Source organism: Candoia aspera, chromosome 13 (assembly GCF_035149785.1).
Source record: "Candoia aspera isolate rCanAsp1 chromosome 13, rCanAsp1.hap2, whole genome shotgun sequence".
NCBI classification, from domain to species: Eukaryota; Metazoa; Chordata; class Lepidosauria; order Squamata; family Boidae; genus Candoia; species Candoia aspera.
The window spans coordinates 14794377-14810321 of NC_086165.1; the positions used below are offsets into that span (position 1 = coordinate 14794377).

Consider the following 15945-nt stretch of genomic DNA (forward strand, 5'->3'; position numbering starts at 1 on the left):
TGCTGCTTGGTCCTTCAGCTTCCTTCCTACAAAGTGAATCTTCCAACTCGTCACTTGAAAAGTGCTTTCTTCCTGTGCGCTTACAGAGGTAGGTGATATGTTAAAAGCATCTTGAAAGTCTATTTGTATAGCTGTTTTCTTTTCTCCATCCACCTCCACCAGAACTTAAGGTTTGGCACCTAAATATTTGTCTTGGAAGAATCACACCCAGGAAATTGGCATCACCGTGCCTTGTCACAATGAAACCTAGTCAGCTAGGTTTTATTCCTGGCTTGGGACTCTGGCTTATTACGAGTGAAACCAGCCGGGGTTCCCAGTTCAATGAAAATGATATGCGGCTTTGTCCAGCCCATCTAGAGAGCACACATTGAGGGTGGAGGGTTGTGTTTCCTTATGCAACCAAAGAGGTATTATCCGCACATAAAGAGGGAGGAAATCCCAAGGTCTGTATGCATACAGCAGCTCCCTCTATATTAAGCGATCCATCACACAATAGGTACTGTATATTCAGTGGCAATGACATTTTAGACTTAACAGTCTTACCAAAACATGGAAAGTAGGCCTTCTTGCATTTTGGTCCCTTTCTAGTTTCATCTAATTGAGGGGGGATCACAGGTGCTCCTCCTCATGTAAGCCCACTGTTCAGTAGCCCCAAAATGAGGAACTGCTGTAGCAAGGCAAACATGGGATACACGACAGAATATCATGAAGGGGGCACAATTGACTGGCTAGCAGCTTCACTGAGCATTTCACCCAACATTCTGTTGGAAGTGTCATTTTTAAATCCATGCTTCTTTTTCTACGTCACTAGAAAATATCATAATTGTAGTCATCTTTATCTTACCAGTGCCTTTATATGCAGCAACCTTACCCAAAAGAAAAATTTCTTTCCTTCCAGATTACGTAATGTGGTCATCTGTTTTGGTAATGTGCAGCTTTCAAACATTTCCCCTCCCACCCAAGACAACTATCCATATTGATAAGTCAGCATTTGTTCTTTGAGGTCAATCCCACATTTCCCTCCCTACGTTTAAGGAGAAAGCTAACTGCCACTTTTAAGTGGAGCAGAATGAGAAGGATACAGAAGCTTTAACTCTTGTAATGGAACCGATTTGATGCAAATGAACACGACTTAAGGAATTCTTAAGCATGCTACAGTTTCAAAACAAGTTTTTTTTATCTAGCAGCAAGAATACCAAAGGCAAGGATGTCCTATTCAACACAGTGCTACCTTTCCTGCCCAACAGATGCTCAGTTCCACACCTGTAACTTTGTATTTGAGAGTGCCTTGGACTGCAAGAAGATCAAACCAGTCCATACTCCAGGAAATAAAGCCAGACTGCTCACTCGAGGGAATGATATTAAAGGCAAAACTGAAGTACTTTGGCCACATAATGAGAAGACAGGACACCCTGGAGAAGATGCTGATGCTAGGAAGAGTGGAGGGCAAAAGGAAGAGGGGCCGACCAAGGGCAAGGTGGATGGATGATATTCTAGAGGTGACGGACTCATCCTTGGGGGAGCTGGGGGTGGTGACGACTGACAGGAAGCTCTGGCCTGGGCTGGTCCATGAAGTCACAAAGAGTTGGAAGCAACTGAACAAATAAATAACAACAACTTTGTATGGGCCAGCAGAATGGAGTTTTGATTCATTATTTAAGGCCAAAGCAGCACTGCTAGGCCTGGTCAATACATAAAGAATTAAGCAGTCAGAATGGCAAAGCCTCCCTCTTGTGCATGGCCAGCACCCCAGAGGGAGACAGAACCATTGGAGGATCCAAATTTACATCAAAGACCACTAAAATCATGTTGCGACATTCTCATCTGAGTATCTCCAAGGCATCAGTAACCTCTATGCCAGATTTACATCTCAATGCACTGTTGTTATAACAGGAAAGCATGCTGGATATGACGACAGTCTACTCCATTGAAAAAAACCCACACACATTATTTATTTTCTTATCCATCACTGCCACACACAAAGAGCCAGATCAGCAGACTTTGCCACCCAAATAACACAAAATAAGATAGGATAGTCTGCAATCCCGTAATCACTGAGATTGAACTGGCCTAGGTTAACATACAACTCAAAGAACTTTTAGACATTCCATAAAGAAGCCAACTAAGGCAGGAGAGAAATATGTACTAATAGCAGATGCATTATATTCAAAAATTCACTACGGTGAAAAAACAGAATATTCAAACTAAAGAATTAAAAACATCAGCTGCCCTAGTACCCACACTTCTTCCTGAGTAGCTTCCTCCTCTATTGTATGAGGGATCCTATCAGAGAAAGGATGATTGTAGGTGTGATAAAGATTAAACAATGACTGAAACTTTGTTGAGCTATTCTAGTCACCATAACATCATCTTTCCGGAATTATGCCCTGAGGGCTGAGGAGCTTTTCTGGACCTATGATGTCTTCCCTTCCTTACAGCTTCCGGTACATCCCGCTGTTCTACAGTCAATTTAAACCTTTACCCAAAGGCCAGCTACCCTATCATTTAGAGGCCAAGGGGAGTGGCTGGAGTTGCTTGAAATGCACCTCGTAATATTAGATGTGTACCTTCTGGATCCATTTCCATAAGAATGGGCACAAACCATAGGAAGGCAGGTTTTCCAAAGTCACCCTCCCTCTTTGCCTAGACAGAGTTTAGGTGTTGAGTTTCTGAGCATCACCAACGCTTCTTGGATTTATCCATACCTCTCCCCTGCAAAACAGCCCCTTCTTAGCTCTTATGTCATCCCTTGCAAAGAGAGAACAGAACAATGCTCTTCTTTGTCTCCATATTTGGAGATGAGGTATGCTGACTAAGCTGTCCTCAGAGGATCCTTTTCATCCCGAATGGCCATTTTTCCCCTTAAGCCTAGGTTGCCCTTTCTTTGTTGGCTGAAAGCATCAATTGTATCACGCAGAATGCATCAAGAGCCACAAATGGTGGGGACGGAAGGAAAATAGATGAGGTAAATATGGGAAGTGTCTTGACCAGAGGAAGAAGCATCTTTTTCACATCCATAAATTGATTCTTGCTTTAATCTTTAAAAGCCTACATTTAATTTTAACTCCTTCACCTCAAATCATCATTGTTGTGGTTGTCACTAGTGGGACTACTACATGCTAGTTCCAGTCCACAGCATTGCCCAGAAGAAAGAAGGTAAGAAAGAACCTTCTCCTTGCTCAACAAGGAAGGTAGGGGGAAGGAGATTTTATGGCTTGGGGACTAGAATTACATTCACCCCTTGTTCACCATTTACCATAGAGAGAGAGAGATAACAGGGTAAGAAAAAAAATTATGAGTAACCTCAGCCTATGAAGGTTAGCAGTGAACCTGCAACCTATTTTTCTGCAGATATCTAAGTATAATAATCTGTCACTATCCCTAATTCTTGCCCAGTGGTAATGAGGAGAGGGCTAGGAACTCACCATCATGAACTGAAATCCATCACAAGGCTCAGTTTGGAAACCCCTGTTCCATATCAGAGTTAGGTCAGCATGTGCTATAATAGTCACATAACACCAATGTCACCACTCTTGTCTTTTTCTTCCAGATCTCCTAGTACTTCTTTACAAGGAAAAACTTCCCTCAAAGCTCCTAATGAAAAACATGAAGAAGTCTTCCCACAAAGTGAAGCTTGCAACCAAATCCTCAAGACACACTTAATGACAGAACATTTTTATTAGCCTGCTTACTGAAAATATACTTGTGTTAATAACATGAAATATATCCTGACTGGTCTTTGAAGAAGCAGGATAGAAAGAGTATTGATGCTTTTGAACTTTGGTGTTGGAGAAGACTCCTGAGAATACCATGGACAGCCAAGAAAATAAACAGATGGATCATTAAACATATCAACCCAAAGTTCTCACTCAAGGCACAAATGACCAGGCTTAAATTATCCTCCTTCAGATACATTATGCAAAGACTTAGCTCTCTGGAGAGCTAATGCTGGGAAAGGTAGAAGGAAAGAGGACAAGCAGCAGCAAGACAAACTCAGTTACAGTGGCACTGGGTGAACCATTAGAAGACCTGAAGAACCAAGCTGGGGACAAATCATCCTGGAGAAGATCTGTCCATGTGGTCGCTAAGAGTCAGCACAGATCTGATGCCACATAATCAATCAAACCTGAAATGGCCAGATTTGTTTATTCCAGATCCTGTATGCCTTTGCATCCTGGACCATCCCAAAATTATAACGGCCCTTTTTCCTGTGCAGTGTTCTGTTTCTTCAGGACATGTATGTGTGTATTTAGGACATGTATGTGTATTAGCATGTTGTGTGGACACAATTTATAGGTGAAATTAACTGCATGATTGCAATTAACCTGCCAAGAGGTAAACATTTTCAAAGGCAGGTATGATGGGAGGCACCCAAATTGGAACACATTTAATTGAGGGAGGGTCAACCCCTTGCCTAAATCACAATCTCCATGAAAATCTCTCCCCAGAAGCTGCTGTTTGCCCTTTCAGGGAGGTCACCCTTGGTGTTAATAGAGGCTTTAATCTTGGGCTTGTACAGATTTCTATCAGGACTACAGCGTAAGAGGAAGAGGTTAAATTTGCTTTCCCAAGTACCAAGCAAATCTTGATTATACAGGGGCACATCACAGTTATTATTTTTTCTAAAAATAGATATTAATAATAATAATAATTTGAAGTATTCCTGATATTTTGGACTACAACCCCGACAAGCTCAGCCATGTGGTTGATGATCAGGGATTCTGACTAATAGTTCAAAACATCTGGAATGTACCCAGTTGCCTGTCCAGGGATAACACTACAGCAACCAAACAATTAACATTGGGTCTAGTTTAATACTTAATGCAACTTTTTCCTTCTACTTGAAACCTGCTGGCATTTTGAACAACCAACAATGCAAAATTGACAGGAAGGGGCACGCCTTGTCTTAACTACTGCATCATCACAAGCTATTGTGCTGTTCAATAAGTGTTTCTTGCCATGTTTATGTCACTTAAACCATGGGTAGACAGAAAATAGATCAGCATCTACTGGTAAAACTCCAGATCAACTGGAAGAGATATGGCAATTCTCCCCAGCATCTAAAAAAGCTCTTGCTTCATTGCCAGTGTAGACAATTGCTGTAAAAGTATGATTGAGGGATAACCAGGAAATAGGTTTATATATGAGCAAATCTGTGAGCCTGGTGTTGATATGAAGACATTCCCCAGTCCGATGACCTTCAGATGTATTGAATTTTAGCTCCATGTCGCAATTATTATCGCCATACTGTCTAGGAATTCCATCGGGGAAGTCAATCCATCATATACATTGTATAGACCTCTAAAAATTAGCTCTCGAAATCTCTGAAGTCTGTAAGAAGCCAGTGCAAATAGCACAGAACTGGCACAGCATGTGAAGATTCTCAGCATTCACCAACATACAGGAGGCAGAACATTTTATTTATTTATTTATTTTTCAAATTTCTATCACCGCCCATCTCTCTCGAAAAGGGGACTCTGGGTGTTGCCCTGATTAGTGCTCCTGAACCTGAACAATTAGTGCTCCTGAACACCTCAAAGCACCTCTGTCTGAAGCAGTAAACATTCCCAAAATGGTTGAGCCCGTTTCACACCCAAAGAAGCAGTATCACACTTGAGAGATGGGGCTTCAAAACTCAAAGTAGGATCATCACACCTGGGGCAGTTTGAATTTGAAACATTTTGTGCATATCTACCAATAGGATACAAGCCCATGGCTTTCCACAAGGTCAATGTCACTGGATAGAAGAAGTCATTGATTGGAACTACTGATTTTGGGAGTCCCAAAAGGATCAGCCTGTCTAAAACACTGCACCTCCCAATTCTAGGCTAAAGAAGCAGGACCAAAAAAAACCATGGTCTGCAAATCTAGATCTGTTCTCCAACTGCAAGTTATCTACCATAGAGATCAAGACTGTTTCAATCCCAAACTCACAGCTGAATCTAAACCAGTCTTGAGTCAAAGTAATCAATTCAGACTTCAACTGAAACTGGAGTGTTTCTGCCTCCTCCACTGCTTCTTAATCATCACACCAGTGGAATGATCAAATTTAACACATGCATCCTACGTATAAAAATAATATTCCTTTTGAAGTTACAGTCCCATGTATCTCAAACACATTTCAGCAGTTTTAAAATGCACGTTAATGAAGCGCAATGTGCTTTTTGGTTTTTAAACTTCTCTCTCTTCCACACTGAGCAACAGGAAATTGTGGTCACTGGTCCTGCAGCAAACTTTCCATTTGCCTTGACATTCCTGATGCCATACCAGAAAAGCTCAGTTTAAAAGGAATGTTTGAAGGAGAAGAGGGAAAAAAAGATTGGCCCACACACTCATTTCCACCAGTAACACACACGCCCAAAAAACCCCGAAGAAGCATCTCCATCATGATTCATTCTAACTAGACCACTTGATTTACAAGGGTAGCTTCCTTTTTATCTGAAGCAAGCAAACCCAACTAACCCCAATGAAAGTCCTAGAGTCCTTACTTGCTAGAGGTAACCAGAGCACTCATGGAAAGAAAGCTATTACTAAGACCTAACATAAAATCAAAAGTCAGAGTTTATTCATCTGGAACTCTCTGACAGACAGCTGGCCTTTCTGTTCAAAGCAAACACCCAAAGATTAGTCATTAAAATATCTTTAACAAGTCAAGAGGCATGCTGAGTGAGCCTACAACGCCTTTTAACTCTCTAATCTTCTAATAAAAGGGGAGATGATTCAAGAACATGCATTTGATCATCAGAAGGTTAGTAACTGGGCAACCAATGTACTATCACAGTAGATGACAGTATCTAGTTAATGAGGACTGATCCTCCAAAGCTGAGAAGGACTTCAGTGGGAGACCCCTAGCTGTAGACTGGATTGGACAGACAAAAACACATCCTGGAAGAAGGCAATGGAAAAAAAAATCTTCTTTATCTCTACCAAAAAGCCCTACATAGATGTCTCCATGAAGTCAGGAATCAATCACAACTTGAAGGAGGAGACAGTACCTATCTAATCTACACTGGTTTGGAGATTGATCAAGTCTTCAGTTTGATGCCCAAGGTAGTCTGGAATTCAGTGGGTAGCATAAATCTCACCTCTAGTCTGCCCACCTCAATCCCTTAACCTGCAGTAGGAGGGAGGATTTAATAATACCTTTCTCCTAGGATTGTCATTTATACTGCAACAAGATAAGACATGAAAAGCATTTTGAAAAGTTATCTAGAAAGCTGTCTATTTTACTTCCATAATCTCCTCCACGAGACTGGGACTGGTCTGGTTTACTACTGCAAGACAGAAAATAGATCACACATCAAGCTTAACTATGGCTTCCTTAACTGTGAATCAACTACTATTGGCTGTGTTCATACAATATGTTGACCCAAAACCAAACAAACCACACTATGGCTTTGCATGATGTGTGAACACAACCAGTCTGCCTTAGGAACAAAGAGATGGAGGATCAAATGTGCACTCCACGGTCAAATTCACATGTCACCTCCTCTCTTTGCAACCTGCCCACTCAAAGTTGTTGGGAAGCATGATTTATTTGAAATAAGGTGCCTGATAAAATGATTTACAAAAGAACAGTTGAAGTATGTTGTTAATAAACTAGCAATTATAACATCAAATTCAAGACTAAGATGGCAAACTGGCATGCTATTCAATTGCCTAATTAACTTCCAAGAGAAGCCAGAATTTTTGTGCACCACTTCTGAAATGTCCCTTCAGCCTTCCTCAATCCAAGGTTGGTTGGGAATGCTGGGAATGCTGGCAGGAGTTGGTGGGGATGCTGGTTAGGGAGCAGGAGTCCAATCCTTACAGAGGGCATCATGTTGAAAATATTTTTTTTTAAAAAAAAACCCTCTTGCACTGCAGCTTCATAAATGCTGTCTGTCACTGTATTTACATCTTAGTCATAAAGCAAAACCAAAGAGTAAAACCAACAGCTGCTCCTATAGCCAGCAGCGAACACTGATGGGCGGCCTCTCGTCGTTTATGGAAGCCTTCCTCCTCCCCACCCAGAAGTACTTTTCTGACACACAACACGTAATCCAGTTTATGGAAACCATTGCCACAAGATGCAATTACTGCGGCTGTTTTTCTCTAAAAATTATCTTTGTTAAAAACACATGGAAGATTGGACGTGACTAATAACCACAACCTGTAGAATGCAAAGCCTGTATGTGTACGAACGCTACACTTTAGAACATTATTAGCCAGGGTCAAAAGCAAGAGCAGGCCAAGGATTAGGGGAGCTGAAGTCCAGCACAGATGGAGGGCACCAGATTGAGGAACACACTTGACTCATAAGCAGCTCACGTTTTACAGCAACATGGAATTCTGAGTTAGGGTTTAGCCAAGCAATAATCTGCATCCTCTGAGAAATCCCAAACTCCAGAACTATCCTAACAAATCCACGAGGGGGGAAGCTTACTCTGCTTGTCCATATTACTGCAAAATCTCAGCTTCTTAAACCTTGCACTTTAATTATTATCAGCGCCTCCCCAAATAAAACAAAGCTAAGTCAACCACCTCCCCATCTAGCACCAAGAGGGCTAAGCAACACACCCACCTGACCAATATGAGCTTTGCAGCAGATACCCACAGAAGTTCATCTTCCCAAAACTCTTCCATTGGCCCTGGGGATGGACAGCACCCAAAAAAACAGGGTTTGCTACAAGAGGCATAAAGTGCTCTTTGATCAACCTCTTCCTCCACTCACCTGGCTAATGCAAGCTTGTGTGGAGATAATAGGGTATAGTGATGCTTCAGTATCCTGGAGCCACTGTTCTAAGTCCACTCACCATGCTGACTCTAGAATGCAGGGAGATGCAATTACAACCTGTCTGGAGGCCATCAGGTTGAGGATACCTATTCCAGAGAAGCAGTACTTCCAGGAATATTGTAGGAAATCCCAACAATGGCTAGGTTCAGCCACCTGGCACTGCTCAGAAAGTCAGGGTGGAGAAAAAGAGGGGTGGAGGGGACACACACCAGCAGGCATCTCTGATGAGCCTTGCAAAGGCATTGTTTAAACAAGCAGCTGTTGGCTGCCACACTACTGATGGTAGTTGAACATTTATTTATTTGAATGTATTACTTCAAAACATGAAACAGGTATGCCTATGAAAAGTCCAGTATGAGCATCACCTTTTATGCCTAGAGAAGAACCTGTGCTTCACTGGGCCTATGGAATCTCTGAATTCGTGAGGATGGAATCAGGTCCAAGAAAGCACAGACCTTTCCAGCTGTTTCCACAGGTTCCCACATTTCAGGATTAGCAAGCTGCACATAGATTTGCACACTTTGGATGCTCACTGTTTCCTTAACATGAAGGCGGTGACTGATATTCCTGCAACTGGTGCTAACAGGACATGCTATATCACTGCACACCCTCTGTTTCATGCAAGGTGCTGGTGAGATCCAACAGCCTCTCTCCCATGGGAATGGAGCATGTGCTTGGAGCAGGGTCTCTTAGCCTACAGCATCACTGCTCATGCACAGAATAGTCCAGGTAAGAGATAACACCTCACTGCAAACCAGAAAAGAGTCAATGAGGGAGTAGAGCAGAGTAGGAAGAAGACTGGGATGTTACTCTTCAGTTGCATATGTTGAAGCAAAGAAACTAAACATCCTGGAAGAACAGTTCTTGCAGCCACTGAAAGCTTTGGGTTTAGGAGCCAAAACAAAATAAAAACTACTTTTGTCGTTATTTGAAAGCAGTGGCAAGCACTGCTTCAGCCCCAATTCTCCCTCACTCTTTCTTGCTGCATCAACATATTTCTTGATTTTCTTGATTTGGACTTAAAGAAAGAATGCTTGGACAGCGTCAACACTGCTTCAACTCCAATTAGGTCTCACTGATTGTTTTACAATTACAGCACTATTTCAAGAATTTTATTGCATTTTATGCCCTTTAAATTTACCTTAAATTATAAATAAAATAGCACAATGCCTTTTACTATAGATGCATTCTTCTCAAAAAAGATTACCTTTTTGTTTCTGTCATCCAAATTCTTTGCTAAAGCGATTCATTGAACTTAAGATGCTACTTTAGAATATCTTCCAGAATACTCACACATGGGGAGGGTTCAATATGGAAAGGGTATTTCCTGGTATAATGTTTGAAAACCACTGATAAGTCCCCCTCCCACCAAAAAAATACAAGTTTACCTCAACTGTTTCCTGCACCAGTACAAAAAAAAAGCTGATAGCTGATATCAGTTAACTATGATTACAACAGCATAACCACAAAAATATAATCAATGATAAATACCATCATCATCCAGGTAAATAATTTGATTTAATAAGATCATATTCTTCATGAAGGCTACAATAAAGCAAGGGTGGCCAACCAAAATTCAACATGGGGTTTCCCATCCCCTTTTTGCAGCCTAAGATTATAGCTATGAAACTTGGCAGATGAATTTCCCACTGACATTTGGGATAAAATTACTAAAAGATAATTTTTGAAGTTTGTTCAAGACTTACACTGCTAATGTTCAAAGCACATTAATCATGGGGAGGTAACAAGCTGAAAGCCTGCCCCTCTAACAACATTATCCCATCTGCTGAAGAACATGGTGGGCAAAGTCATTTTCAAAAGTGCAACACCATACAGAAAATGGTTGCCTAGCCTGGCTTTCAAAGGAGTACAGTTCTCTCAAGTTGCTCTCACATCTTATTGCGATGCAAAGGGCTCAAAGAAGAGCATGCCAGTGGCACCTAGAAACAAACCTCTTCATTCTCAAAGCGCACTAAAACTGAAGAGAGCTCCTACTGTGACGTGGGAAGTATCTGATGTGCTTCAAGAAGAGTGGGTGGATAGGGAAAACTCCTCATCCAACATCAATGTAAAGAAGATCAAAGCCACCTGCTGCTCAAGCTAAGAGGTCCAGAGTAGGAGACCAACTGGGAACTCTATGTATTTATTTAAAATACTTTCCATTCTGACCTTTGGTTTGAAATGTCAAAGTCTATAATTGGTCATGAAACACAACCAACTGCCACCAACAGCAAAGAATCTAGGGCACCTTAAACAGTAAGAAAGTTTACAATTGCAGGATGATACCCATCTCATCAGCTACTCCCCTGAAGACTCTTGTAATTAAACAACACAGATCAACTAGTCAATAAAAGATAGCATTAAACTAAGTCATATCCTCAGCACCTCATCTTAAGCTCCATGCGGAAGGCTAAACGTAAGTTTCCAGTGTGCTTCACTACTGGCTATGCTGTATATATTCCACACTATTATCTCCATACAGGCACTGACCAGCCCAGGCCCAGTTGGCTTCAGCAAGGCTTATGTGCCTTTAAGGGACCAATGGCAGAGACACAGAACTCCTGTGGAGAACAGCCAGTTAAAGCAGAAGATCAACTTTTCCATCCATCAGAAACACACGTGTGCCTGTGCACTAAGGCCCATTCCTGCCTATCTCTCAGCCTGCAGCCAAGGCTTCTTTCTCTCCATCCTTCTCATTTCAGAAACTTGAAATGACACCACTACCTCAGCACCTTGCTGATGAGCAACTGTAGGGACCGTTATCCTTCAAAATGTCCAGAGGGACAACTAGGATGTAATTGTGGCCAATGCTCAAAGATCCATGCTGCCAGGTGCCCTAAACCCCAGCAAATGGACTCATATCAATCATCATGCACCAGTCGCACCCAAGTCTTGGTCATTTGCACAGATGCTTACGAGTTCTATCCAAGATGCCTAGAAACATATTTCATCCTTCAAGCACCTTCACTAGGCCACCACCTAACCTTTAGCAAAGAACCCCCCAAATTAGAAATAGCCCATCACATAGCAACCCATTCCCAAGGGTTGCCCGAGATGGATAAGGACATTTTAATCCCCATCACAGCAGAGATGCAACAGTCCAGTTATCCTCCTTTTATATCTCTTGGTTCCTGACTCCCCTGCATAAACCAGGACCCAAGTGAAGCAAGCAAGCGGGTTACAGAGTCTCAATTCCTGTTATTATTCCTTTATTTACTTAGTTATAAAACCCATAACCTGCTTGGCACCAACAGAAGTCCTTCCAAAGCAGGGGAAGCAACACTCTTTAAGACCAACCGAACCCAAATACAAGGGACGTGAAAACAATAGTCAACAGTGCAGGGAGATCCATCTAAAGGCCTTCGTAAACAAAGGAGCTTTCAAATGGCTCCAGAGGCTCACAGGAATCAGAGTGAAAAGGACCACCAAAAGGGTTTCATGCATTGAATCATTTGCCATGGGAGGGTGGGTAGTTAAAGGGCTGTTTGGGTGAAGAACTGAGTACATAACAAAGGGAATGACAAGTTACGCAGGGCGATGATGTGCAGGTTTAGCTGAACCAGAGATACTTTAAGATGTGTGGACTTCAGCTTGCAGAATGCTGGCTGGGGAATTCTGGGAGTTGAAGTCCACACATCTTACAGTTGCCAAAGTTGAGAAACACTGATTTAGACCCCAGACCTACCCTTAACTACACAGAAGATGACAGTGGTAGAGAAGAGAAGCAAGCCAAGGAGGGATGCCTTTCCCAAATGGTAAACGTTGGAACAGTCATTCACTCATTCACTGACATTTAGTTAAGTTCTCTAAATCCCTGAGTCAGAGAGAGGTTCTCCATCTAACATACACCAGAGAATTTCCTCAAGCAGTGACAACACCCATCCACAAGAGGAAGAGACAGGCCTTCTTCCTGCAAACTGACTGCATAAAAGTCCAAAGACAAGAATTAACCAGCCAAAACTATCTTTCTATCACAATGCCACTGAAAGGAACTCTAGGCAAACAAAGGGATGGTTCAGAAAGCAATAATTTCAGAAAAGCAACCAACAGAGAATTTAAAAAAAAAGGGAAGATCTGCTTCCTCGTGACCAAAGACCAAAAAAGAAACAGAAGGAAATGTTGAGGTGTCATGTATATTTTTGTTCCTCAATCAATGGCCAAAGTACAGAGATGGGAGATGGGGGAGGGGGATAACCTTACCATTCCTTCAGAAGCAACGTTCTCAGCTAGGATTGTCAGGAAATCCACCTCTTCTTCAGTTTTCATTTCCAGACAGTCTGCAGGAAAAAAAAGAGGAAATTTTCATGTGTCTTTTAATAATGCACCACTGTTAACAGCGGAGCCGGTGTCTTTGTTTTCTGTCTACCCAAACAGGTTTCCTTTTTGGTCATTCTGTAACTTCCCAATTCTTCCCATTCCACCCACCCCACCCCAGGCCCATAGACTGCTCATCCCTGCATACTGCCTTCTACATCACCCATTTCATTTCAGTCCAAGCTGGGAAGCTTGGTTCATTTGATCTTGTTTCTGAAACAGCTCTGCTTTTCTCAACCAACGAGGGCAACACCAAGAAGTGACAGAAAAAAACCGAAAGAAATGAGCCATTGCGAACTGGAATTGGGAAGACCGGGGAAAAAGGATTGGATGGGTTTCCTACCACCACCACCCTTGAATCTGGTGTTTCAGTTGAGCTCTAAGGAGTATAGATTTCAGACAACGTCAAGACTTTGATCTCATTTTTAATAGGCAGGAACATCCTGATTTGATTAGATGGATCATCTCATTATAGGAAGATGGACTCAAAATCTACACTGTAACAGAAAACACATTATTAAGGTTTCTAATTTTCATTGAGAATTGGGCTCATAAAACAGGGAAACAAAGACAAAACAGACTTCTTGGAAAGCTGGAGATAATATCAGGACTTCTTTAAAGAGAGAAGGGATACTAAGGGATAGGAGGAGACATCAAGCCACTGGGGAGCCAGTTCATGCTTGCGGATGAATCCATGCTATCAAACAAAGCTTTGGGGGACAGAACCAAAGGCACTTTGTGTAATTGAATGCTCTACAAGAGATTTTTTCCCCCAGAGAGCAAACACTCTTTCCTGCCTTAGTCTTTTCCTTGATATGTTAATTTTCTATGCATTGAGAAGTACACTGGTAACAGCATTAAAAATGCTTTACAGCTTCATACTGCTGGCTGAAACAATGAACCCTGAGCCACTGGCATTTCTGCCACATGTGAAAACAGTTTTTAAGATGCCACTCATCAGAAGAGAGTTGATTGCATGAAGGTTATGAGAAGATAATTTCCTTGCAAACTCTGAAAAAAAAAAAAGCGGAGAACATGTTCTGCTGGACTCCAGCTCATATCAGCTTCAACCAGTACAGCCAATAGCAGCAACACAGCACCTTCTGATGTAAGGAATGAGTATCAGTACTTCATGTATCTTAGAGAACCGTGTCAGTCAAGAGTAAATGACACTGGTCTACAAGGACCCATGGTCAGATCTGGTGTTAAGACCTCCTTCTTAGATTCATCCTTTGGGGATTAAAGAAAAAAAAAACAGCCCAGTTGTAGAATTCATGTTTTACATGCTCAATGCTCAACACATTTCCAATTTTAAAAGATAAAAAGAATTTAACACGAAAGTCCTCTTCCAGACAAAATAGGCCAGGTTCTTTCAAACTGGCACCTTCCAGATGTGTTGGAAATGCAACTCCTAGAATTCTCCAGCCAGCATCCTCTTGTGCTAGGCATTCTGGAAACACATTTGGAGGGTACCAGGTTGGGTAGAGTTGGGCAAAACTGGAGTAAATAGCATCGGGTGTGATGATCCTCAGGCCTGGCAGTTGTCATGTGCTTAGAATACCATTTCTGGGAAAACAAAATACAGAAGTTTTTGTACAGAAGAACGGGTTCTCTAGTTTCCATTTGCCATGATATACTTCAGCAAATACTATGTGAGTGATTTGGCAACATCAGTTTATTTAGTATCTGTGAGCTGCTGAACCATCCTCTGACAAGCATTCAAAGAAGCATGCACCAACTGGTTCCCTAGACTTAGAAAACATTAAACTACTAGCCAACAAAGGCAGATTTTGGGCCCAACAACCACCATCAATTTGAATGTCAAGAAGCCTGATACAGGAATTTGGAACAAGTAGGCACTTCATTCCGATCTGCATTTCTATCATGTAGCAAAGGGGGGCGGGAGGGGGTCCTTTTGTTTTTGCAAGGGAAGTTGCTTTGGATGACCCAGCACAAAATTTTGACAGCTTTCAACAGCATCCACAGTTGGAAAGAAGAGAGAAAGAGAAGGGATTTGAGAATGAGGGGAAAGAATTAGTTGTAAGGCTTTGTGTTTGTTTTTGTGGAATAGTGGTTACATCTCCTCAAAGTCACAAGGGAGAATTGGGAGCACACAGCATGCCTTGGCAAGAAAGAACAAGCTCAGCTTGAGCTCAGAACAAACAACGCAGGCGTGCTTGGCAAAAGGGACTGACCGCAAGGAAAAGAAAAAGTGGTGGGTTGGATTTTACATCACAAAGGGAGAGAAGGGGAGACAACACATGGGGCAATTCTAGCCAACAACCCGCTTCTTCTCCATTTCACAAATTTCTTTCTTGCCAAGTCACCCACTCTCCCTAGGTAGACAGACAAACAGCTTAGGAATTCTTCCCTCACTCCCACCTTGAGGTTTCCCCCCCACACACACACACACATCTGTACTCAGTTGGCTCCTGACACTCCCCACATGTTCTCTTGCTCCTTGAGGTTCTTCCTACCTACGTATGTGTGGACAGAAATGCTTGTATTTGCTGTGTTCTGGCACAGTAGAGACTCCCGCTGAATCCTGTTCCTCCAGTTGCCCAGGAACCTTAATAAACTACACAGCCTCAGCATCATGGCTGCAGCAGGTGCAGAGCAGGAAGTGCATCTTAATTACAGGTGTCCATTCCCAGCCCCTCCCTTGCGCCTTCAGTTTTAGCTTTCCCACATATTCAGACTAAAGCCGTTTTGATGCCAAAGCAGCTTCCAGCAAAGACCACCACACAGGTAGAAATGTCTACTTTCAAGGCACTCTTGCCCCCCAAAATGCACCACAAGATCTCTCCAACAGGCCAACCTTTCTGATGATATGCAGAAAACCATCTTTCGGCTGT

At 42.2% G+C, this 15945-nt stretch overlaps 1 protein-coding gene across 2 annotated transcripts in view; it reads right to left on the reverse strand.

The window, feature by feature from the left end:
• AKAP13 (A-kinase anchoring protein 13) overlaps nucleotides 1-15945 on the reverse strand; it is a 119902-nt gene that overhangs the window by 95230 nt on the left and 8727 nt on the right. For both annotated transcript variants that reach the window (XM_063314309.1, XM_063314308.1), the window contains exon 3: nucleotides 12977-13053. In XM_063314309.1, the coding sequence (XP_063170379.1) occupies nucleotides 12977-13053 (77 nt within the window). The remainder of the gene's footprint in view (nucleotides 1-12976; nucleotides 13054-15945) is intronic.